The sequence below is a fragment of the Monopterus albus genome, unplaced genomic scaffold (assembly GCF_001952655.1).
Source record: "Monopterus albus unplaced genomic scaffold, M_albus_1.0 scaffold14.1, whole genome shotgun sequence".
Classification (NCBI taxonomy): domain Eukaryota; kingdom Metazoa; phylum Chordata; class Actinopteri; order Synbranchiformes; family Synbranchidae; genus Monopterus; species Monopterus albus.
In genome coordinates, this window is record NW_018127894.1 from 3,487,668 (window position 1) to 3,513,460 (window position 25,793).

Consider the following 25,793-nt stretch of genomic DNA (forward strand, 5'->3'; position numbering starts at 1 on the left):
GAGAGAGAGAGGACACACTACGGGAGGGAGGAGACACAAAGTTAGTAATGTGTAATGGTGGCATATAGAAGCATAGGGAGAGAGAGGAGAGGGGAGGGGAGGAGAGGAGAGGAGAGCAGGAGGGGAGGGGAAAGAAACTCAGAGCATCATGGGGCCCCCAGCAGCCTAGGCCTATAGCAGCATAACTAAGGGAAGGCTCAGGGTCACCTGATCCAGCCCTAACTATAAGCTTTATCAAAAAGGAACGTCTTAAGTCTAATCTTAAAGGTAGAGAGGGTGTCCGCCTCCCGAACTGAGACTGGGAGTTGGTTCCATAGGAGAGGAGCTTGATAGCTAAAGGCTCTGCCTCCCATTCTGCTTCTGTGGACTCTAGGAACCACAAGTAAACCTGCACTCTGAGAGTGAAGTGCTTTGTTAGGATGATAAGGCTCTACGAGGTCTTTAAGATATGATGGAGCCTTGTCATTAAGGGCTTTGTATGTTAGGAGAAGGATTTTGAATTCTATTCTGAATTTTACAGGGAGCCAGTGGAGAGAAGCTAATATGGGAGAGATATGATCTCTCTTGCTAGTTCCTGTCAGTACTCTGGCTGCAGCATTTTGGATTAACTGGAGGCTTTTTAGGGAATTATTGGGACATCCTGATAGTAAAGAGTTACAGTAGTCCAGCCTGGAAGTAACAAATGCATGGACCAGTTTTTCAGCATCACTTTGAGACAGGATGCTCCTGATTTTTGTAATATTGCGCAGGTGAAAGAAGGCAGATGTAGAGACTTGGTTTATGTGTGATTTAAAGGACATATTCTGATCAAAGATGACTCACAGGTTCCTCACAGTAGTACTGGAGGCAAGAGCTATGTCATCTAAAGTAACTATATGATTAGACAGCAGATTTCTAAGGTTTTCAGGCCCAAGCACAATAACTTCAGTTTTGTCAGAGTTTAGAAGTAAGAAGTTGCAGGTCATCCAGGCCTTAATGTCTTTAAGACATGCTTGAAGTTTGACCAGCTGACCTGATTCATTTGGCTTCATAGATAAATATAACTGAGTATCATCTGCATAGCAATGGACATTTATGTTGTGCTTCCTGATAATATTGCCTAAAGGGAGCATGTATAAAGTGAAGAGACAACAACATCATCACCTATAAGGCTACATGTCTTAAAGGGGAAGGCCCGGCCTGTAACAACAGTCTGTTCCTGAACAAAAAAGGCTGTGGGCACCTTTTCTGCCCTAGCTCACTAGCTTTAGCCATCAAAACAGAGCAGTAACACGTCTGCCTGCAAGTATCACGCCTTGTGGGAGACACGCATTGAGTGCACAAGTAGAGCGTTAGGTTGACAGGCAGGCCATCCAGTGGCTTTACTTGGGATAGGTAAAATTATTGGTCAGGCCTTTTTTCAGCCCCACTGGTGCCATAGATGACAGATTTTCATTAAATGTGCATTAAATGTGTTCATTGCCATCAGGATGAAAAGAAAATTTCAATACATGTAATAAGAATGCTTCTGAAAAGAATTACCAACCCTACCTTTACATTTAACTCAGTTCAATTTATAAATGAACTTCAATGTTAAAACTGTGGGAAAAAAACGTCCTGTTCCACTTGATACTTGAACCAACAGCTATGATGGTCCTAGAATCATCCTGTGCACGACTGCTTTGTTCTTCTAATATGTGTTTAACAGCTCACATTTGCTGTTCAGAAACACATTTAAGTTAATAAGGCCACCTTAAGATCACAGTGTCACATCAGAGGACTTAAATAATTGATTGGGTTACCATATGGATCCTGCTGCTGTGTGATGACTACAGATATTTAATAAAGTCAAAGAAAAGGAGCCAGGTTCTCCATTTGTTTTGGTCAGGGTGAGGCAGTGTCTGAAGAAGATGTTTCAAGAGTTGTGCAATAAACAAAATGCTAAATAAATATGCCAAAATAAAAATCTTCTTGTTTAGTGAAATGATTAGAAGCAGCTCTGTGTGCTCAGTTCTGGTGTGGGATTAGTTGAAGCTTCTGAGGTGATGGTTGACAGGAGTGGAGCAACTTCAGGCACTGTTGTTGAACATTGGCAATCAAGTCAATAATACTCAGAGAAAATGGAAGCAATTTTCTAGCTTCTCAAACATAAGTATTTGCTTGAGTAAAATATCATCAGTACTTTGAACACAATTATACATCATATACAGTATCTCTGCTTGTTAACTCCACCGCCTATTTTCACAATATTTCCTGAGACTCTCCATTGCCTCAAGTGTCAATAAGAAACTTTGCATGATGATTAAAAGCTTGTTCAAGACACTGATTCACAAAAGGAACCTCAGACATAAGGCACAAATGATGCAAATAGGGTCTGTGTGGTTTCAGAGTGACGGCATCAAACAAGACAATGCAAAACAAATGTCTAACAGAAACATCCATCTGAGCTGTGAGTTTGTAGAGTTGTGTGTTCATGAGCTGATGCATAGGTGTGTTATTATATGCTGTATAATCAACTAGATTCTCTTCATTCTTGCCAAAAGCAGAGATTTGTGTTATTGATCAAAACAGAACTTCAGCTGGGGCACAAATGTACACTCCAACAACCCATCAGTACAGTCATTATTTTCCCCACTCTGTCAGGCAGTAGGCAGTAATGTAGCATGACTGCGTACAGTGTGAAAACTATGTAATGGACAGGACGCTCAGGACACAGTGGGGATGCGGGATGGAAAGCTCCAGCGTCCCCTGTGTAAGGTATATAATCTTGAGTCGACATCTGACAACCACCTCCACAAAACCACAGCAGGTGGGCGGCTTGTGTAACATTTTCCACTGTGGGGGACCTTTAAGCACTTTTTTTGGGGAGTCAAGTGTAAACCACTAGGAGCTGCAATGGAGAAAAAAATGCATTAAGCAAGACCACTGTGTTATAAAGACTGGGTCAGGATCATAGCGTTGTGCCATGGCAGCTGTGTCAACGCTGGATTACTGCAGGTTCATCTGCTTATGCAAACAAAACATTTCCTACTGGTGTCTGCTTTACATGAAAAGTGTTCAACTTGCAAAACACTGGCTGTCTTTTATTGCAAAGCAGTCGCAGTATATGTATATGTCATTACTGAAATCTTAACAGTCAAGACTTTAAATAAGGCAATTTATTATTCAGTTTACTCTGCTTTGGTTGTTAGTGGAATAAAAGCCTCTATATACTGTACATAGAGTGCAGTTACACTTGGATTCATGGAGTGAATCCATTTAACAGAATAGCCACCTTAACTTTTTGAAATACTCCTAATTTTGTGGAGTGGATTGTCGAGCACTTCTCTCTCCTTAGAAAAATATCTGTCTGCTAATTTGATCATGACTGTGAAAGTTTCATTTCCAGCCCGAGGCAGAGGAGGACTGTGCGTGTGTATTTAAGGATATTATGATGTCTGGACAGTGGTCTGGACACACACACACACACACACACACACACACACACAGACTGTGGTCCTTTTGATTGCTTATTTAGAAATTTCTCTAGTTCTTCTATCCTATTCCCACCAGTGGAGTTAATTGCATTAGTTCAATGGAGTGGAGGAGAATTGGGAGCCATGTCTGATGTCCTGCCTCAGCTCCCTCAGCCTGCTGAAATGAGATGGGAGAGGAAGAACAGGAGTAGGTGGTGATGATGATGGTGGTATGGGGAGGGGTGGGAGATGCCTAGCAGAAAGAAAGTAATATAAAAGTGAGGTGTGTGGGTGTGAACAGGAAAAAGAGGAAAGGAACACATCTGGGTGCTGCAAAAGTGAGAAACCTTCAGTGAGGTTTTGCTTGTATTTTTCATACACAAACCTAGACTGGATGCATTAAAAAGGGTATTGATTGACCCTGTAGTTTCTTTAAAATATCAAAAAGAAAAGAAAATGTTTGAAAAGCTGCCTGTTCTTAGAAACACAAACAGGGATGCAAGGTGGATAAACTATAACCTAAAAGTCAATCTGAAACAAAAATCTTGATAATAAAGTACAGAGTAAGTGCAGGACCCTGGCACATGATAAAAAATGGCCTAATCTTAAATTTCTCTATATTTTTGTGCATTTTTATGGAGAATTAGTTTTATAGTTAGTTAAAAGTGTCAGAAGATGATTTGACACTGCAGTTACTTTGAAATAGCAGCTCAAGACCCACCTGTTTTAATTTTCATTTGCTTCCAAGGTGTTAACACTCCTCTGAAGTCTGGATGTTGTCTGCTTGGCTAGATTGTTGTATTTATTGTGAAAGGGTTCTCTCTGGATAATGACAAGGCTTTGCAAGAGAATACACATTTGTTTCATATTTTATTTCATGTCATAGCATGTGTTCCTGTTCATACTTCAATTCGAGGGTCTTCTGTCCTTGTACACCGACTTTTTCCAAGCATTGTGGTAGATGCATAGTTCGGGCTTTGTGTTGAGTAGACAGCCCCAGTGGACACAAACGGCACATTCGAGATGAGCCAGATCTGTGCAGAACTGATCACCACCAATCAGCGCACAATGCATGCTGGCTAGTTTTCTATCCGACTTGATCCCAACTTGCTCTGACTTAGCGCCTACATAAGCAACAACATTCTCACAGAACTGAGGCAGCTGCAGTTTTTGAAGCTAGATGCTGCAGCTGCAAGCACTTAGTGCATGATGGGAGATGTTTGGTTCTCACCTAATCTGAAAGCTGATTGGATGAGATGCTGGATCAAAAAGGTGGTGTTTTATAGAAACTTATTACTTCTTGTATAATTGCAGCAATTGTGATTTTATTAGTAGGTACTGCATTTGCACTATGAGGGTTTATTAAGTTAACAGAATAAATGATTGGTGGCGACGTTTATCAGTCAGAGAAGCTGAACACAGTCGGCTTACAGTACATTACACGTAGTTCTGTGATAGCTCTGCTCTATTATATGAACATTACTGATTTAAATGATTTAAACATTACTGATTAAAATGACATCTATTCGAGGTGAAGCAGTGGCAGACTAAACATCTGACAGATCAACATTAGCTATGAATGTATTTAAGCAGTTTCATATCAAATCAAGCCTGGTCAGCTCAAATACAGCAGCAAACTGATTTGATGTCTGTTTTACATGAGAAATGTAGCCCAATAGATTTTCAGGACCAATATTTAAGTAACAGTATGAAGATCAACATAGATCAGCATGTTATCAATCTCCTTGTCATATAGAAGAACATCATTAAGAAGCTGAAAAGTTTGGCTTGATGACATTTTATTAAATCGAGATTAGATCTAACAGGTTGTGAGTGCTCCTGTGACTAAACTGTCTGTCTTGTCTGTAGATTTTTGTCACCACCCCCTGCTGTTTCCGCCTGCTCTTGTCCACCTAACAGGAGGTGCAGTGCATCTTGAACAAGCCTAATGTGTTGGCCTGCGCACGGATGTCCACACAGAGTACATCTAGACTTTAGTGGAACCGGGAAGAAGAGGAAAATAACGTCACTAGAAAGTGTAATTTGCCCTTAACACCACTGTCAAGGCTTGACAGAAACGTGTTCAGTCCTTGTGCTGCTGTGACTGCATGTGTCCATGATGGGCGCTGGCTCAGGCTTTGTTGAAAGGCGTTGAGGAGAGGGAGGGGAAATGGCACAGTAAAAGAAGAATGTATGACTGGTTAAGAATTGAAGCCCTGGGGAGCGGTACAGTCCTTGCCCAAGGCTACTGCTCCTCAGAAAGGGTGAGAGGTGAGAAAAAAGACTCTTGCTCTCTTTCCTCTCTTTGTTAATATCCACCAACTGTTTAGGCAGGGGATGGAGGGTAGGCAAGTGGCACTAGCAGTTGTGTAATGGCATGTGTCCTCTCAGTCACTGGCCTAGGCTGCACTGAGCACAAACAGTCAATTCCCCTGGGCTGATATTAAACTGGCAGGGCCCATTTCAGGCAGAGGCTGTGTCTTGGTCTGTGGCATCAAAACCAGCTTAAAAAAGGAAATTGCTGGAGGGCAGCAAGAGAGGGAGATGGGCAAAGTGGCAAGGAGAGTTGGATTGTCAGAGAGGAGGAAAACTAGAATGGGGGAGAAGTGCTGCAGTATAGTGTAGAAGAGCATTTTAGTCATTTAGCTGATGCTCTTTTTTCCAGAGCAGCTTTCAGAAAACAAGCAGATGGAGGTTCATTCGGGTTCAAAACACTGACTGGAGACCAGGCTGATAGACACATCAGATGCCTGCAGGATTCAAGCATGTAAACCCTGCTACCTTTTAACAATAGAGGAAAAACAAGGAGCAGACTTCATGGATGCCACACACTGTTTTATACCAGTGCTCTTCTATCCCTCTGTCCCTGTACCCCTCTCCTCTGAGCCAGCTCACCTGTTAGTTCTGTCAGTTGAAGACTCCGTGCTCACCTCTCGTATTGTTAGAGCCCCTTCAGCTCCAGCTTTCACAACAATGTTGGCTGAATTTCAAACTAAACAAATGAAAAGCCTTTTCTCTACTGATTCCTGAAGGGAAAATCTGTAAATGCTTGTCTTCTACTGCAGGACCAGGCCTGTTTTACAGTCCCTCCTGTATGGCCTGCTAAGATTAAGGGTTCATTAGAATTATGGAACAGATTTTTGGAATTTCATGCAGCATGGTGGTGTAGTGGTTAGTGCTGTCACCTTGCAGCCCCAGCTGCCCCATGCCTTTCTGTGTGGAGTTTGCACATTCTCTCTGTGTCTGAGTGGGTTCTCTCTGGGTACTCTGGCTTCCTCCCACAGTCCAAAGACATGAAGTTTAGGCGGATTGTGACTCTAAATTGCCTGTGAGTGTGGGTGTGTGTAGTTGTCTGTAAGTTTCAGCCCTATGATAGACTGTTGACCTGTCTAGGGTGGACCCCACCTCTCTCCCAATGTCAGCTGGGATTAACTCCAGCCCCCCATGACCTTCTTCAGGATAAGCATTACAGATAATTGATGGATGGATTTTTGGAATTTCAGTAATAAGTACAGACCCTATCATATTTCTACCCTGGTTCATGATTTCCTGCCTGTCCCATCGTGATACAACAGAAGAGGTGAGATCTTGCATTCAGACTTGAGCCGTTTCTTTTTAGCCAAATTAGCCACTGTCAACTCCTGTTTGCAATGCACCCATGAATGTACAGACATCTGTCACTGGATTACTTTGGGACCTAACAAAACGTTAAAATGTGATGATTCTCAGGCAAGTTTGCTAGTTATGCGGAATATCTTTTTTCTATAATTTCTGAGCAGAACTACAGATGTTTATGTTATGTGACAAAGGTCCCCGGATGGATTCAGTCCAAGGAGGAGGTAGGAACTTACTCATGATGTTCCACTGATTTCACTAAAGAAACGGATCCCAAACAATCTTGAGAAACGAAGGAGAAATCAACCAGCAGTTATCGTGTAACTGCCACTTGTGGCCACGGAGTCTACTGCTCAGCAAAGACATTACATAGTCTCACTTTAATTCCAAAGTCTACAAAGGAAAGGAAAGCTACAAAAAGAAGTCTTTAAAAAAAAAATCCAAACTTTGTAGCTGTGCTGGGAATGTCTCAAAAGGATATAATTTTGTTTACAATATGCATCTTATCCAAAGAAATACATAAAATCCAAATCATTTCATTTTATTTTAGCAGTGTTTACAAACTCCGTGAAAATTTCTCCTCTGAGACTTATACGTTTTATCTGACACTGAAGGTGAATCTGAATTGCAGAAGTCAATGTCTGAATGATTTGATTATTATTTTTTAACTGGGATCTTAATGAAATACCCACGTCATGTCACTTCTCATAGCAGCTGAAATAGTTTAGTTTGAGTGCAGAAAATATCTCCAGGGAAATCTACAGCATCTAATGGCCTAGTGCAGCTATCATCCAGTAAAAAGTTAGAAGTTTAACTTTATCTTCCATCCTTAGGCACACAACCGTAAACACACACACACACACACACACAAAATGACCAGACGCTGACAAACAACTGTAATCTCCTGAATACTGTGTTGACTGACACAGTCCATTCTCATAAACACTAATTTTCAGATGTTCTAGTTTCAGTTTTCTTATAATGCTATTACACTGAGAGGAGAAAAACTGGCTTCATAGTGTGAGAGTGACAGCAACACACAGACAGACACAGAAGAAAGATACAGAGGAAGAGAAATACTATAAAGATGGAGGTCGTACTTTGTCTGTGGAGAAGCGTCCTGCCATGTGTGTGTTTGTAATTAGTATACTCGAGCCTTAATCTCTGAATACAAATGTACGTTTATATAACTGAAATAACATTTCTTTGAAGCTAACTTGACATGGCAACTGACAATTTCTTCGACTGTGAAAATCTTTACATCACTTTAAATATTTCAGTTGTACAGAAATGTGAAGCTGACATTTCTGATACCGATGGAGCTAATATGTGAAACAGAGCTGAGATCAAAATATATGGAACAACGTCATCTGTGATTAAGGTACTATGTAAAATCCGTTTCATTATTTCTATGCTAAATCTTTTGCAACTTTGCTTTACCTCCTAAGCCACAGCCGCCCGTCATCATTATCATCATCAGTCATTACTAGTCAAATTATCAGTTCAACAGTCCAAACAACCATCTGAGAGGATGATGAATTAAACTAATGCCCTTGTAAGTGGTTCAGTACATTTAAGCATCTTAAGTCATCTTTCTGTATTCGTGTCAGATACTTTTCTCCCAGATTTGATTTCAGCAAACTTCTGTGGTATTAGCATTAGTGAACTTGAACAAGTCATTAAAAACTGACTGAAGTGCTTCAAAAAGGTTAATTTATTTGCTAGTCATTCTCCCTCTCTGAACAATTTTAATAAATCATCCACTCCACAAAGAACTTCAGTGCCACTTTCAGTTCAGGGACTTGATCTCACCACATTTTACTGCTCCAGTAGAAGCTGAAATAATGTGCATATTTACATGCAGATTAATGAGCAGGGCTGTGTGTATGTGTGCATGGGTTGCATTTGGTTTTCTTACAAGAAATGTATTCCAGAGTGCTTAACATAACCCTGACAGATGGTATTTTCTGTCATTACAAAATGCTAGTGTTGACAAGTAGCTTAGCTTTGGTTCTTCAGTATGTCTTTATAAAAAACTAATGCTATATCTCTACCTGTTGTAGATGTCGTCGTCCTCCCCTCCCCAACCCCAGTACTCATTCGGAAAGCCGTTGATCTTCAGGAACTGTTTTTTACTGAGACCTGAAACTCCTCCAAAGTAGCCTGCATATGGCAGCCTGCAGAAGAGGAGAAAAGAAGAAATGGGACAGGTCAAGGAAGGAGAAAAGGTAAGGGAGAAGAAATAACCTGTCAAAGGATCTATGTGTAGGATTTTACTGGAATATACATATTATTCAAAAATAAATTATAGTTGCATAAACAAGCTTTTTAAAAATGTGCTGTATTGCTTTATGGCTTTAGTTTGTTGGGTAAAAACAATGAAGTCCAGAGTTCATTATACACAAACAGAGATAAGGCTTTCAGTGGGTAAACACGTTTAGCCTAATCAGAGGAACATCTTCTAACCACAGCCTTATTTATGTACAGCATTTATAGGAAAGTATTATCATGAATTAATTGCCAGTGACACAGTAAACAGCTTTCTAAAATGCTAGACCAAATCGGACTCTAGTTTGCTTTCCCCCTCGGTACAATTCTCTCAGGCAGATCTGAGCACAGCAGTCGTAGTCGGATGCGTGTGCCAGGAACAATGGCGCTGAGACCCTTCAGAGGAAAGGTCACTAACTATTTCTGCAGCAGTTCCTTTGTGATGGAATGTGATCTGACCTTGATCTCACCAAACCACATGGCGACTCTGCCGGATGTGCTTTGCATGCTGGGATGCTGACGAGCAAAATCAACAGATGCTAGCAACTGGATGGAGAATGGACTGGGGTCTGACTTGCACTAGCAACAAAGAGAATTGCCTTCTTGATGTGTGGGCAGGCAGGACATTATTCATACTCTAACACCTATTCAATGAGAGAGGAACATTCTCACGTGGTTTTTACTGATGTATTGTTGTGTGCTTGAATTTTCAGAAAACAAACTCCCTTTTGTATTCTGTCTGTGTTCATACATGTGGACAGGCACAATATCTCAAACCCCAGTGCACGTTATGACAACAAATAGACATGTCTATCCACACAGGAAATAGTTAAACTCATGCCTTGTTAAGGCTATTATTGTCCTGTGTGTGTTCCCAGCACTGCTTGTTCATCTGAGGTCATTCAGAAATTCAGAGCAACGATATCACATGATGTGATGCATTAAGAGCGCTTTTGGCTTCAAATACAACTTGAATAGATCGATCATAATTTACATTTGAATAACGTCTTGATGTGTTTAAGGCAATCAGAGCTTTTCCTGCTGTGTCTTTTCTTTGATGCGTCTTTAAGTGGATAATTTATGGGTGCCTTTTCACAGCAAGTGGATAATCCTATATCCATACACAATCCACTCAAGACACATGAAATGACTGGGTCTAAAGGAAGTCCATAGTATTTCTGCATAGGTCTCTTGTGTATATACACACCCTGACAATAAAGAAATGTTCTCTGCACCTGGTCTTCTCACTATGTTAGTTTGGATGATAGAAGGTCTTAGAAATGTCTGACAACACTAAATTGTATTGTATAATTGTCCCAACATAATTCCTACTGTATAACCATAAAAACAAACATGCAACAAGGAGAAAATAAAGGAGAATGAATAAAAGAGAAAGGAAGAATACAACAAGAGAAATAGAAAAATATCAAAAAGAACCAGACAATAAATTAATGGAGGGTTTGTGTCCTGTTCCTTAAAATACCTGCCATATAAACTGTGTGTGTGTGTGTGTGTGTGTGTGTGGACACAGGACCTTTTTTATTTCCTCTTTTCCTCAAAAGTTGTGAGACTAGTGGAGTGGGACACACACCAGCTAGGAATGGCATGACAGTCGCCTGGAGTCTAACCGGAGGGCAATGCATGTATGTGCATGTGTGCGTACATGTGCGCATATTCTCTGCTGTACATGTTGTCAAACACATGACAGCTCCCTGCTGAGAGATGACAAGCAGAAATTAATGAGACCGAATGTTTCTGCACAAGTTCTCCCAACAACCATATGGTTAGGAGTCTGTGTTTGTGTGTGTGTGTGTATGTGTATGTAGGGGTGGGTGTGTGCGTATTGTTTGTGCCTAAAAACGACACATACTTGAGGAAAAAAAGAAGAAGGAGGATGAGGAGGAGGAGAAGCAGAAAGAAAGAGAGAAAGTTTGACATAATGTTTCAAGTTGTTCTTGAGAACTTTGAGAACTAGGTTTACATTTTTTATCTCACTATGAAGAGGATAAACAAAACTTCCATATAATCTTAAACAGATGTGGCTTCATATTCATATCTGATTATGTAATAGAAAATATGTGTATAGGTATGACAGAAATTCGGCAGTTATGTGATGATATCATTTTGTAGGGGCAACAGGAGCGGGTGAATGTGTTTGCTTTTTCTGCCTGTTACATTATTTTAAAGCCATTTCATTCGTCAAGTAAAAAAAATCCACAGTATCTCTGGCAGCACTTGTTTTGCAAAGCAGTTTTCATTATGAAGAAACACTTATTTTTAAAATTAAAATCTATCCTTAAACTCCATCAAATGGGCTGAATGCATTTTCTGCATCAGCGTGTGGTCTTTCTCTCTTCTTTAAAAAAATGCCTTGTTAATTTTTACCAGTTTAATTCTTTTACATATTGCCTTGCCCATTTGGTACCTTAAAGCAGCACATGCTGACCCATGTACAGTCCTGGAGACCCATGTAAGAATGGGCATAACATCGAAGTGAGCTACAGCAAACTTGTACCATGCCTACATGGGTAACAAGTACTTCAACATCCACAAAAGTATGTATAATATAATGGCAATATGGTTTAATACATTGCTCAAGGACCTTTGAGAGACTAGTTTGTGGAAATGTTTGACAGCGTTGTGAAATGGAAGTAAGAATAACCATTTCTGCTCAGAGAGCATTTAGGTGAGAAGGTGCTAAGGTAATGGAGTAGCACTTAATGTGACCTGACTTCCCTGCCAACGTCTGGCGCTTTTACATTTGGAAGCATCTAAGGTCTCTGACTAACACACAATAAAAATTGTACTCAACTGAAACAGCTGCATGGTGCCTCAAACTAAAAATATTTCAGTCGCTCTTTGGTTATTTTTTTTATTGCCTGTGTTGACTCTGAGAGCCTCCTGAATTTTTTCCTTTATAAAAGTAAAAAGTTTAAATAGAAAAGTTCACAGGCTGCTCAGACCAGTTTGACCTTGGGAACCAATTCTCTACAGTAATCTGATTTTTACACTCATTTTTTTTATGTGACCTTCAACACACTATGACCTTCAAGCTTTTACTTTTATCCCTCTTTTTTCATTTTCAATGAGCAAAAAATGGTAATTTAAGCTACATATCAGAATTTCAAAGTATAATGATATTTAGTTAAATTAAATACTGCTCTGTCAACAGTCTGTCACAACAAAGACCGGAAACCATCTCTACAATTCTTTGTTAGGCAGCCAACGGCATATTTAACATGTTTACATTTCACAAAATAAATGTAACAGTGACAGTGATGTACAGTCATTACAGGCAGGCATAGACAAAGCCTGCAATAATATTCTTATATCTTTCAAGGAGTAATTATCACTCAAGATGTCACCAGCACATGTGTGCATATGTAGCTTGGTCAAGTGGGGACGCGACTGCATCAAAATTAGCTCAAACGAACCAGTGCTAAAAGTAGACTTTGGCAAATATTATGACCTATGTGGTATTACAGTAGGCTTAACTGAAGTGTCTCTAATAATAATAATCTGCACTAAGAATGTACTGTATGTACTATGCTTCTTTGCTTGTATCATCACCTCACCTGAAACCAAACTTGTCCATCGCAATGGCAAAGTGTCTTGGTTGGTCATAGCAGTGGTAGAGGTTGCGGTCATCCATTGGGATCAGGTCTACATCGCTAAAGATGAAGCAGTTGTACTCTGCATCCTTCAGAGCCTCCCTGTAGCCAACATTCAACAGCTTGGCACGGTTGAAAGTGTCTTCGCCCAGCTGCAAGAAAAGACACCCACAAAAACATTTCATTGTTAGGTTTTGTGTGAAAAATATTTAATAGTTTGGAGTGTGCCCTAGCTGAAGCCCAGATCAGGATGTACAACATTAGTAGCATGTTCGATTTCCTTGATAACAAACACCTTCTTTAATGTACAACATTTGCCTTTGAACGTTAACAGCCAGCTACTTTGACAGTGGGCATTGTGTCAAAAGTATATAAAAATGATATTTGTATTATACTTTAGAGCTGTAAAAAGTAATCATAGTAGTTTAGAGTGTTGTAGAAGCCAAATGCACTTATGAATCAGGCCTTTCACATGTTTATGAATTGAGATAACAGCTGGATGTTAACTGCTACTGGCACTGTTACCATAAGCAAAGAGAAAATGAGTAAGAAGTAGTTTGTGTGGAACAACTTGTTTTAATTCAGGAATGTGTAAATTTCCACTTGGTAAACACTTGAGTTCTAACTAGGTCACATGTTCTTTCACAAACATCTGGTGCAACTGGCTCCAGACTGAAAAAATACTGGAATTTTCCTTTCAGCCAAACATGTTGTCATAAACTCAGGTAACACTGTTTATAGCATCACTGAACTTCAGTATTTAGTGCCTGCAGTGCTGGTCTGTATTTATCTCTACAGGCAGTGAGAACTGATGTGCGTATTGACCCCAGAGGATCCGGCTGCTGCAGTGAAATGCATCTGTTTCTCAGTCTCCGCATGGCCCACGTTCAACACTTTGGCTATGATAAATGCATTCTTGCCAAGCAATACAGCAGCGCAAGATAGTAGAGGTTAATATATATGACAGTTATAAATTCAATTATGTACAAGGCACTGCATATCTCTTTCTGTGGAGCCCTTGTGCAACAGCTTGGCTTAGTAAAATCAAAGTCCTTGAGGGTGAAGAAATAAACACTCTGGCAGAAGCACGCTGACAGTCCATCCTCCTCAAACACCCTTTGAATTTAGTTCACTTTTTATGACAAGTACAATGAAGAAGCCCAGGAAGTAGATAAAAAGACAGTGTGTGCAGAAGTTAGATAAACATTCAGACCCTTTGTACTCACAGTACATGGTCCATGTATGACTGAGTCATCAAGATGAGTTCCCCTCAAGAAATGCTTATAGTACAACTAGTCCTTGGTCCCCAAGCAAGTGCAAGTACAATCTTTAGTGTATGTGCATTGCACAATGAGCTACTCAAACAACGGCAGCCCTATGATCCACTGATTCCTCTGTATATAGTGTGAAAAAGCTGCAAAGGACGAGAAACAATTAAAAACTGAATTTAGATACGAGAGCCAATTACCTGATTGGCAGAAAATGTATTATTAATGAATTAATCATTTAAGTCACTTGTGAAGAAAAATGCAAACATGACCTTGTTCTAGTCTCTAAAATGTCAGGATTTGCTTCATTTTTCATCAGGTTAGCTTTGGCTCAGGGAACTGTAATCAACATTTTTATAGAGAAAACAATTGATTACTTCAGTGGTAGATGAATTAATAATGAAAGTATTTGGTTACTTGCACCCTTTGTCACATGTAAATAACAGAACTGTTCCATTTAGAAGAAACAAAAACACAGTAAATTAATGCCTTCATCTGACGATTACTGTGTTTTAATTCTATTACCTCTGGCTCAGCGTTATCAGGGGTTTTAAGCAACATGAAGTCCTTACATGACAGGATTACATGTTTATGTCAGAGTTCCAGTGTTATGCTGCATTTTTCATATTATAAAAACTTCCCAGTTGATGCTGAACAGAGAACTAATGAAGCAAATTTGCCACAGTCACATATTCGTTGGCCATCAGGGAAAACCACCCACTTTTGACAGCACAGAGAATCTCCAAGATGATTAATGCATCTGCTGCCTATCCTTACTTCAGAATAATTTTGTCGTTTTTCTTTTTTTTGGAAGTACACTAGTGGTGCATTATCTGTTCAGACTGACCATGAATCAAGTACACTGTGTAATCCCCCTCGTAAACCCACTAATGCCTGAGATTTCAGAGCATAATCCCTTGTGCAGGTAACAAAAAATCCATTGTCACAAATCCACTGGGCTGCTGAGTATCAGATGAAGTGGTCTTCTGTCTGTTTCTGAACAACGGTTGGTTCAGTAGGTTGGAACAAAATCATAGGCGATCAGAACATGACTGATGTCAGGCCAGAAACTAGAGCAGCAAGACCAGCAGCTGTTATTTCAGAACAAAAACTGTTACAACAAATACTATGATACTATGCACTAAATTGGTTTGTATGATCTGTAGCAGCACCCTTCTTATTGACCACATGTCCACCTGTACCAGCGATATGCATTTATGGGTCACTTTATTAGATACACCTGTAAAATGTAATGCAATTCAATACAACAGTTCTGTCGGACACACTTTTGTCAAAGAATCTGCCATGTATTGGATGAACTGCATTATATTTGGGTGTTTCTAATGTTTTTCAAACACTTCAAAAACACGAGGGGGAAAGCATATTAGAAACGTGTTCAATATAATCCAGTACAACACCATCACTACACCAACAACCTGTATAATTTTGCAAAAACCAAACCCTCATTTTGTGCTTGTAAGCTCATTAAGCATCATTGTGGCCTTTGTTTATTATGTTAATAAGACATCTGTGTGTGAACATCCCAGCATCGTGGCTTTATGGTGCTCTACATCTTTCCTTATCACTTCCTGCCATAAGCGAATTCACATCACTTGCAGGATGTGTGGTCAACTCTCATCCATTATCCTGGACAGGCCATTTAAGTAATGTGGATATACAGATGCAATGAGATTGACAGATAAAGTGCTTTGCAAGCTTTCATGCATGGGTAGCAGGGTATGCTTCTTATTTTAATGCCTTTTTCATTAGTATAAATATCCTTTTAAGAAGTTATTTCCTGAAATATTTTACCTAATCAGAATCAGAATGAGAATCATACTGATACATGTGTTTTACTTTACATTGTTGTCTTCCAAATTTAAAAATACAAAATGTAAAACACTTTTTATTTCTCAACATAAACTGGCCTTTTATATAAAAGGAGATGTAGCCAGTCCATCGCCCACCACTGCAGAGTTGAGTATTTTTTCCCCTCAGTATTAGTTATTTTGTTGACAAAGTGTTTTCTATGAATAGTTTCGCCTGCTGCCAGCTGCATTTTGCAGTTTTATTCCCTACTACTTCAGGCTGTTGTTTTCTAACTAAACCCCATCTCCATTTTTTCTCACCCAGAATGCACTGGAGCACATTGCTCAGACACAATTTGCCAACAGTGGCCCACAGGGGACAGTAAAACCGTCCATGTGTGAAAATTTGACAAATCAACAAATTACATCTTGGCAGGGTGAAATGCAAAAAATGTATTCCAGCATAGCAGAGGGCCATTTTTGAATCCTTATTTGTAAATTTAAAGGCATCTTTTGACTCTGAAGGACATTTCCGCTCCATTAATTGTTGGTCTGGCTGCATGTAATGCAGCATGCATAAGAATGTGAGAGCGTGCTGTCTCAACTTTGTGTAAATGAGTTTACTGACAAGTGTGACAAGTATGTGTGTGTCACAAATATGGCTTTCTTCACTTCATTCCGCCCCCCCCGCGAGGAGAATCATGCCAAGTACTGATATCTGCAAATATCATACTGCATGCATGATATAAAATAAAACAAATTTGACCACTATCAATTATAAAGCACCAAAAATGTTGTCATACTTAAGGCAACAATTTGCAATTGTTTTTCATTTTCATCATTAATACTAACAGGCATCACATTTCGACTCTGAGGGGGAGCAGTGTCACCCCTGGCTCTGCCCATTCCTTGCTCTCAAGAGATAAAATTTTAATTAAGTGTACTATAGGCTTGGACTGTCTCAATCCAGGAAATAGCCTACAAACTACAGGCTTCATTGTGCAGGAACTGGTATTTACAAATAATGTGTGGTGTGTGGTGCACTGCAGCCAAAAGTAATGCTATGACAGCAATGAAAGTGAAAGAAAATTGTAACGTTGCAGGCTGTAAAAGCAAAAACTCCACAAAACTGAGAGGAACATCAGAGTTGGTCGATAACTCGCTGTTGAATCATCGTTACAAGTAACTCCTTCTACAATATACATAGTAATCAGATCCACTGTAAATATGAAATATCGATTACAGCAGCTTTTAAAAGGATGTTTAGCTAAATAAGCTTTTGCATCAGCACAGATGATAAATATTGAATATGTGGCAGTTGATAACTGAAATAAAATGAAAGCAGTAGCCGGGAAAGCAGACCTCTGACTGGAAAACCACTGGGGTGAGCTAACTGCCTGGGAAAATATGGGCGGGGTAATTGAATGGAAAGCACTCATCATTAGCCATCAAGGTGTCCAGCTGCTCCACTGCAGCAGTTCAATCACTGACCATAGGAAACTAAGGTTGTAACTCTCTCCGTTTGTGGTTGCTGGCAGCTTCCTGTGATGTGCAACAGTGTGTGCTTGAGGGGAAGGCACTGCAGAAAGAAATGTGTGTTTTGTCTATCCTGACAAAAAAGAAAATCTTAAAACATAATAGGCCACAAGGAACCATGTGAAATGGTACCAACAGGGATAAATATTCCAACAACATGCAACACTACCTCCATCTTTGCATCAAAGCCTTTAGTGATGAGATTTGGAACATCTGGAGCCAGTTAATAACTTGTATGGAACTGATAATTAACCACTGCAGATAAAGATAAAACTGAAAACCTTTCACTTAAGGAAACAGAGGCTATAACTTCACCTTCCAACATATAGTACATACTGCTATTTCCAAGCAACCTGGGGTTCCATCTTAATTTGTTTTTAATCTTACTCTATAAATGGCCAGGGGGTCCCTGATGGACTAGTGGATAGGATTCAGCACTCTCGCCGCTGCAGCCCGGGTTCGATTCAGGGTTGCATCAGGAAGGGCATCCAGTGTAAAACACATGCCAAATTTCAACATGCAAGTCGTCAGTGTGATGATTCACTGTGGCAACCACTAACGGGAACAGCTGAAAGTGACAGACAGACTCTATAAACGGCCAGATCTCTAACAAAAACATCATCTGAATTTAAAGTTCCTTGTTAAAAAGAGCAACACTCATATTTGAGTGTTTAAAATATCCTATAAGGATACAGTACATCTGCAGGCACTGTGGAGGCGACAGCGGTGCGGTAGGTAGAGCAGTTGTCTCCCAACCAGAAGGCTGAAGGTTCAAATCTTGGTGACTGCAGTCCACATGTTGAAGTGTCCTTGGGCAAGACACTAAACCCTCCTGTTGCCCATGATGGCGGCACGTATGCAAGCAGCGGCCTGGGGCCCTCGGCTCCAAACATCATTTCGTTGTACGTGTTACAATAAATAAAGCGCTCTTCGTCTTTACTTCAGCATAATCATATACTATAACATAAACAAAACAATATTTTTTGATAAATATCCCTTAAATTGATTGGTGCCTACATTACCCACAAGGCAACTCAACTCAATTCATTCAATTAAACAGATTTGGGTGTATTATGCTAGTAGCATCTTATGTAACCTGTGCAATTTATCAGTTGGGTTCTAATTCAAACTCACCATCCAAACTCACTTCAAGATAGAGTGAAATTCTGATGTCAGATTAAGTGTTGGAAAATTTATCTTGAAAGTCCTTTGAAAAAATACAATACAACAATAATAATAATAATACAAATAAACAGACAATGTAAAACATTAACACAATAACAGCAAAAGAAATTATAAAAAAGACATTTCCAATCTAATTTACCTTCTCTTTGCCCTCGGACTTCCCTCCCATCTTCCATTGCCTCTTACATTCACTCTCACTTCGCTTTGACTCACAAGGTAAAAGGTAAATCTCCTGCCTCTCCACCTTCCTGCACTTCCTGCTCTCATGTCATCACTTACATTTACTTTCTCTCTGCTCCCCTCATACCTCTTGCTTGCTGTATGTCTGGCAGTTCTTCCCTGGTGTCTCTGCACTAATTTGGTCAGTGTCAGTCTCTCTCTCTCTCTCTCTCTCTACATGCCCTCTGAAAACCAATTAACCCTATCAGCTATATCACCAGATAAATCCATTGCTGCTCCCTCTGTGAATGTGCATGTGTGTGTGTGTGTGATGAAGATCAGCATATTACTTTTCCCCAGGTCTGGTCACTGTACACACACACACATACCATACCTGAACTGTTGCCATGGAGATGGATTAAGGCCCAGCCGTATTTTGCCTGGATGAGGAGCATGTGTGTGCATTTGAATGTAATGTGTATCAGTGCACAAAAAGTGTCCGTGTGTGCGCGGAGTGTGTGTGTGACAGGATTTATCAGTCTCCTGCAGATAGATGGAGGTGGGGTTTCACATGCTATCATTTGGGCTGGTCAGTCACCATGGAAGAAGAGACCACAGGAGGTGTACGGAGATTTCACATTACCTCATTTAATGGAGATTGAACTGAAGGCATGTGAGTGTGTGCATGATGCGTATATGTGTATGAGCATATGTGTTAAGAAGAAAAAGGAACCGACTTCCCACAAACAGTGATTGTCTAATTATATCTTAGCTTAAATGTAACTAGGCACAGCTTTTTTAAGAGTCATACTCAGCCTTTCGAGAGTTTGGAGAGGGTTGTCTTTTGTTCTAGTTCATCCAAAATCAGAACCAGAAAACCAAAAGTATAAGGAATAGATTAAACAGTGTTTATCTGCTCTAACATAAGCTGCAACTTTAAGCACATTAGAAGAGCTAACTTACTATTTACATTAATAGAGTGCTGTAGTAGTGTGTCCTAAAAGCTGGAACTGACTGAGCATTTTTGCACTTCTGGTTCCCTTGCCCCAGAGTCAGTGAATGAGGTCTGTGGTTAACACAAGGCCAATACATTTTCATGTTTTATTCTATCACAGTAAATAGTCAGTAAATACCCAACTAGTGATTTTTTTAAAAATCTTGTACACATCTTAAAAAAGGCAGTTGCCTACAAGTGGCTAAATAAGATTACAAAGGTTGTCAGGGACATCAAACGTCATCATGCTGGAGACTCATCTACTCCCTACTCCGCCTTTACAACCTTGTTGTATTTAAACTGTGAAACTTGTGCACTTGCAAACTATTCTAACTATTACAGCCATGATCACTAGCTAGTTCAGGTCACACTAAGAGGAAAGGATTTTGTAGATGAGGAAAGCGCTATAAATCAAATTACAAGTGGTGGTGACGCTGAAGCTGGTCCTGGATGCTAAGAGCTTAGGTTAATGCTAGCAGCTAGCTCCTACGGTTAATTGAATCTGGGGAAGTTTATACTAAAAAATGCAATTACGGTAAGTATGTTTGATGAATCTCACAATTGTTCTAAATTTACACCACTGAAGTACAATATCAACTCTGACTGGTCTTCCATCGTCCATCCATCTTGTGGCCCTGATCTTATAGAAGGACCGTCTGAAAATCTAGTTTTAAGGCCTTAATTGTTTTAGCTTACGCTGAAATCACATTTTATCAGACTGCTTTCATTTCTTCCTCTGTGTTAAGTACAGTAAACATCAGTAAATATCTTATTATTCCATCAAAGTAGAACAATAAACAATAATTATTTTCATTATCCACACATCCGGTAATTTTCTTAAAACAATTGATTGTTCAGTGTAAAAAATGTCAGAAAAATAGTTTAACAAAATAATTTATTAATCTGTGAAGCTCAAATAAGCATGTTAAGTTTACTGTATGAGAACTTAATGCCAAGGTATTATGGGATGGTGACAAAAATAAAGTTTAAAAGCTCATACTAGTGAAATTTGGCATTTTGCTTAAAAAAAAAAAAGAAAGGAAAAATTTCAAATTTGTTGTCAACAAATGTGTTTGGTGAGTACAGTGAATCCTCTGTGGGAAATCTTCTACCATTGTCATTTAAATGTGTCATATGAAAATGGAAAACCTGACAGGATGAGCAGCAGCAATGTAAGTAAAGAGAAGGTCTGGTATAAGAAAAGTACATGGCATAAAAAAAGCAAAAATAAAGCTACTGCGTTCATTAGTGCCTGTATGAACATTTGTCACTAAATGCAGTCGGCCATGCATTCCTAATAAGAGGTGATGATCCCTTCATTCTACCGCCACCTGGGAAACAGGACGCTCATCAAAGCTTGATTAGATACTGCAGTCAACCGTGCACACACATACACACACACACACACCGGGCTATGTATAACTAATTCATGACCTTACAGCCTTCAATCATATTCGCAGCAGCATGTTTCCTGCTTTATGAAAGCTTGGCGCAGAGCACAAAGGGTGAGGAGGAAATAGCGTGACAGAGCTGGCATGTGGCCAGAATAACTAATTTGTTGTAATGACTTTCTGGCAGGTCGGACATGGAGGAGCTCCTACATAAAGCAAAAGGCCGGGCCACAACGGGCAATTCAATTACTATTCTGCATCGGTACAGTCGATGGCCACAACAGCTGGTGATGATATTCTGCTGCACTGAAACAATGAAGCAAGTAATTTGTTGTGAGTAAATATGTACAGGACAGCTCTCCGATATAAACTGTACATGAACTTTTGTTTTATTGCAGGAACCTGAAAATAACAAATGAAAGTGCTGTACAGTCTACTGTGTTCATTTCTATTTTATTGTGTTGAGGATTCAGCACTGAACTAAAAGAACATGCTGTACTTTTCTGTTGGTTATGTGCCAAAGGAAATGGTAGAAATCAGTTTTATTCAGCCCTCCATGTAACACGCAGAGACATACTGTAAATTAATGGTTTTGTTGCTAATTAATGGCTCAAAACATTCAGTGTAAAGGCCAAATATTTTCAAAAGGCTAATGCTTGAAGAAACACTGGAAATGACAATACCAGCATGGAGTATTATTCATTGTGCAGCGTGAATTTATATTGACTGCTCAAACCAGCAGAAAAAATTAAATATTTTTAATACATTTGATTTTAAAGTCATATTCCAGTCACGTTCCAGTCACTGCACAAATTAGTTTGCACAACCAAATGTTCAGTGCTTCAAAACGACTTAGCAATTTGTTTATTGAAAGTCTGAACACAAAAGAAGATCATACCGTTTCTTAATTCCTTACCATACAGGCTTCCACCTTTCCCCTTAATTCACTTTTTGGCTGTTCTATTTATTTTTCTATATTAATAATGACCAAAATTAAAGATACACTGACTGATTGGCTGGAGATGAAACTCAGCCAGATTTTCACTTGATCACCCATGACTGGCAACTTCAAAAAAAGACCAGTGTTAATCCATATTTTTTGGATGTGCACACGCTAATAACCAAGGCACTTGTTTTTCTGGCTGTACCATTCTCTCTCTCTCTCTCAAAAAAAAATCTTCTATATGTCTATGTACAGGTTTATACACGTTCACCTAAAATTCAGGCTGACAGCTTTGCCATCTTTGAAAACATTGAGATCTACATTACAATTTAAAATAAGGACCCACTTAACAATTATGGCTTCAGTACCTTTTCATTACAGCACTGTTTATGTTAATTTAGCATTACCCTGACAGGTTCCTTTGTGTATTCAACACTGCCGGATGTTCGGTGACCCAAAGGCTGGATCTATTTTGCTGCAGCGAAACCGAGAAACTAGGCTGAAACATGTGGATTGCCACAAATACTGTCAGTGATTTATGAAGCATAGACACAGGCAGGAAGAGATAGAGAAAGAATAATGTGTGACATTAGACCAGAGAGTGATAAACCAGAGAACAGTTAACAGCACCCTGACATGACGGTATATGTCAGAGAGAAAAGAACTGAATCAGATACATCAACATGACAGCATAAGCCGACAAGGGAGAGGGTCAGAAAGAGACAGACAGAACAACAGACTGACAGACATAAATAAAGGAAGATGGAGAGAGAAAGACAGAAAAAATGAGGATGATGATAATGATAGAGTAGCTGCCAATAGAAATGACAGCAAAGGTTAGAGCTGCCCTGTAGGAGTTGCCGGGCATGCGGGCACTCTGAGAGAAAGCCGACTCAGACAGAAAACAAAACACACACATACACACAGCGAGATACTGTACAAAGGAGCTGCCACCTGATATGTGCAGACAGAGAGGCTGTCATGCAAGAGGAGGTGAAGAGCAGCAAATCAAACCCATGTGACATTTTGACAAATATGGGGCCAGATGGCTGCTGTGGCTTGTTACCTTGGCCTGCTGTGCCAGACCTGCTTCCACACATGGGACTCTGGAGGTGACAAAAACAACTGTGATGCTGTAAAACCCAAAAGAGGAGATATCTCCAGAGGGAGAGAAGTCTCTCTCTCTCTCTCTCTCTGTCTCTCTCAGGCATCACTGCCTCATCACATCTAACCTCTCCAGCATCAAGGGCACTCCATACACAAATTCCAACACTTCCAGCTGGAAACTGTATTCCTGCTAACCACATTTGTTGCGGTGTGAGACATCTGCCTCCAAGCATCTGATGCATTTCTCACATCAAACTCACTAATAAAAAGTTCAGATAAAAATACAAAAAGGTATATAAACTAAAAACATACTAAATGTCCACAAAGGGAATGCTGACAAGATGCAACAACTACTAGCTTTATTACAGACAAGTTCAATTTAATTTAATTTTGTTTATTTTTTCAGCCACATATGCGACTAAACATTGCCACACTCAGTCAACCGACGCAATGCATATGGAGCGTCTAGCTAAAAGCTAATTTGCAGCCCCAGGCCCTGGTAAAAATTGATGACATCAATACAACGACTAGGAAAGGGCTCAAGTGCAGAACATACATATCCCAAAATGTAACAAACTGTGGCCACAAAAAAAGGAAGCTGCAGCACTTCTGTCAAAGTATTCATGTAGGGCTGCAGATATTTGCATCATTGATTTTTTTTTAATGTTGATTCCTTGTTGATAGGGATGGGACAATATATCGAAATTCAATATATTGTGATACAAAAACGTCACAATATGTACTGTTTAGCGATATACAGTATATTGTGTGGCCTCCATACTCTAGTGACTTCCTATTTTTTGTAAATAAGATAACAGAACTCAAGTGAATATATCTAATTGTTCTTAACATAATGAAAACCAGTGCTAGAAAAGTCGGAAAGATGAGGAATAAAGTACAAATATTCAGAAGCTAGTAATACATTGTTGTCATTGAATTTTTAAGTGTATCGTGATTGAATCAAATCGTACGCACCATATCGTGTAACGAATCATATTGAGAAAAAGCCATATCATCTCTTCCCTACCTGCTCATTACTAGTTTAGTCAAAAAAATGGCAGAAAACAATCAAAAAAATGTCCATTACAACTTCCTAGAACCGAAGGTAAAGGCTTGCATTTGCTTCTTTTTGTACAACCAAAACAGTAAAACCAAAGATATAAGTAATATAAGCTAAGACAAATATTGAATCCTCCCATGTATGATGTTAGAATTAGCCTTGTTGCTTCCACTACTGCATTACTGTCATGCTGACAGTGATATATGCCTTTATTCCAACAATTTTAATGCAACTGTGAAATATGTCGCCCAGTGCAGTGGTGTGTTTCACTCGTGTGTTTAATAGTTTTTGAACAACAAGCTTTATGGCAGTTACGATACAAACACAAGAAGAAACATACAAAGGCTACATGTCATAAACCGCATGTCCCTCAAACCTACAGCTCTATAAAGTCAGATGACTGATCCTCCCTTTTTTCCTATGAGGACCAAAATGGGACACCATCTGCCTCACCCTAATAATGACAGAGCCTCCTCCAATTTACTCATCAATATGAGATACTGCCTGTGTCTGTGTTTTATAGAGTGGGGCTGAGTTTGAGCTCAAGCAAATGAAGAATGAGTTACTCACCAATCTCTCTGGAAGAATCCAGAAACATTCCTCTTATATTGGCCTAGAGACAGCAACATGACAAGCTAATAATAATATCATTATTCTTTTCCTGACATTTCTTTCTGGGAGTGACAGATTTTGTTGAAGCAACAAAAAGCATCCCAAATCATAAAATTTCTCCTTAGTTCACTGTGTGTTGAAACTCAATGCGACTGACAGCAAGTGACTGAGTTCCAAGACATTAGCATTAAACAGGGAGGAAATTGAGTTTTTTCTCTTTCAGCTCAGTGTTTTCGTTTATACTCATCAACCTTGTTTCCAGCAGCACACAGCTATTTTCAAGAAACAAACCGCTGAGCTCAAACTCAGCCCCACTCTATAAAACACAGACACAGACCTTTAGTCATGCATACAAGTATGGAGTCAGGACAGGGTTTGATCAGTGTATCATATGGCCTTATATGTTTGTCTTGTAATTTTCCTCTGAACCTTATGCAGTGGTGGTAGCCTTTATTTGAGACCAAAAGTAAAAATACTATTACAACAAAATATTTTGCATGTAAATTTTAAGTAAAATCATATTAGGTTTCCGGGTTGCAAGCGAGAGCAGTCGTCTTTACTGCTCCTCTTGTCTGTTCTACACTTTCAAGTCTTTGAACAAACGCTACAACTATTAAAATGCCTCAAAGAGTGAAAAGAGCTAATAAATCAGAAGCGAATGAGGATATGGAGGCAGAAGAAGTGTATCACAGAGCGGCGCAAGTAATGGACATTGTGGAGCACCAGAAACAGATGTACATCGCGCTGATGAACCAACAGCAGGAAAACTTCAAAGGCTTTGTGCAACTAATTATGGAGACAA

General features: G+C 39.6%; 1 protein-coding gene across 2 annotated transcripts in view; it reads right to left on the bottom strand.

Annotated features, from left to right (window-relative positions):
* b4galt2 (UDP-Gal:betaGlcNAc beta 1,4- galactosyltransferase, polypeptide 2) overlaps positions 1 to 25,793 on the bottom strand; it is a 135,091-nt gene that overhangs the window by 9,558 nt on the left and 99,740 nt on the right. The window contains exons 5-7 of one of the 2 annotated variants that reach the window (XM_020591610.1): positions 12,893 to 13,080; positions 9,104 to 9,226; positions 1,085 to 4,468 (exon numbers count right to left, since the gene is read on the bottom strand). In XM_020591610.1, the coding sequence (XP_020447266.1) occupies positions 4,315 to 4,468; positions 9,104 to 9,226; positions 12,893 to 13,080 (465 nt within the window). In that variant the 3' untranslated portion in view covers positions 1,085 to 4,314. Of the gene's footprint in view, positions 1 to 1,084; positions 4,469 to 9,103; positions 9,227 to 12,892; positions 13,081 to 25,793 lie in introns of those variants that run through there. The other variant, XM_020591609.1, reaches the window with a different exon arrangement.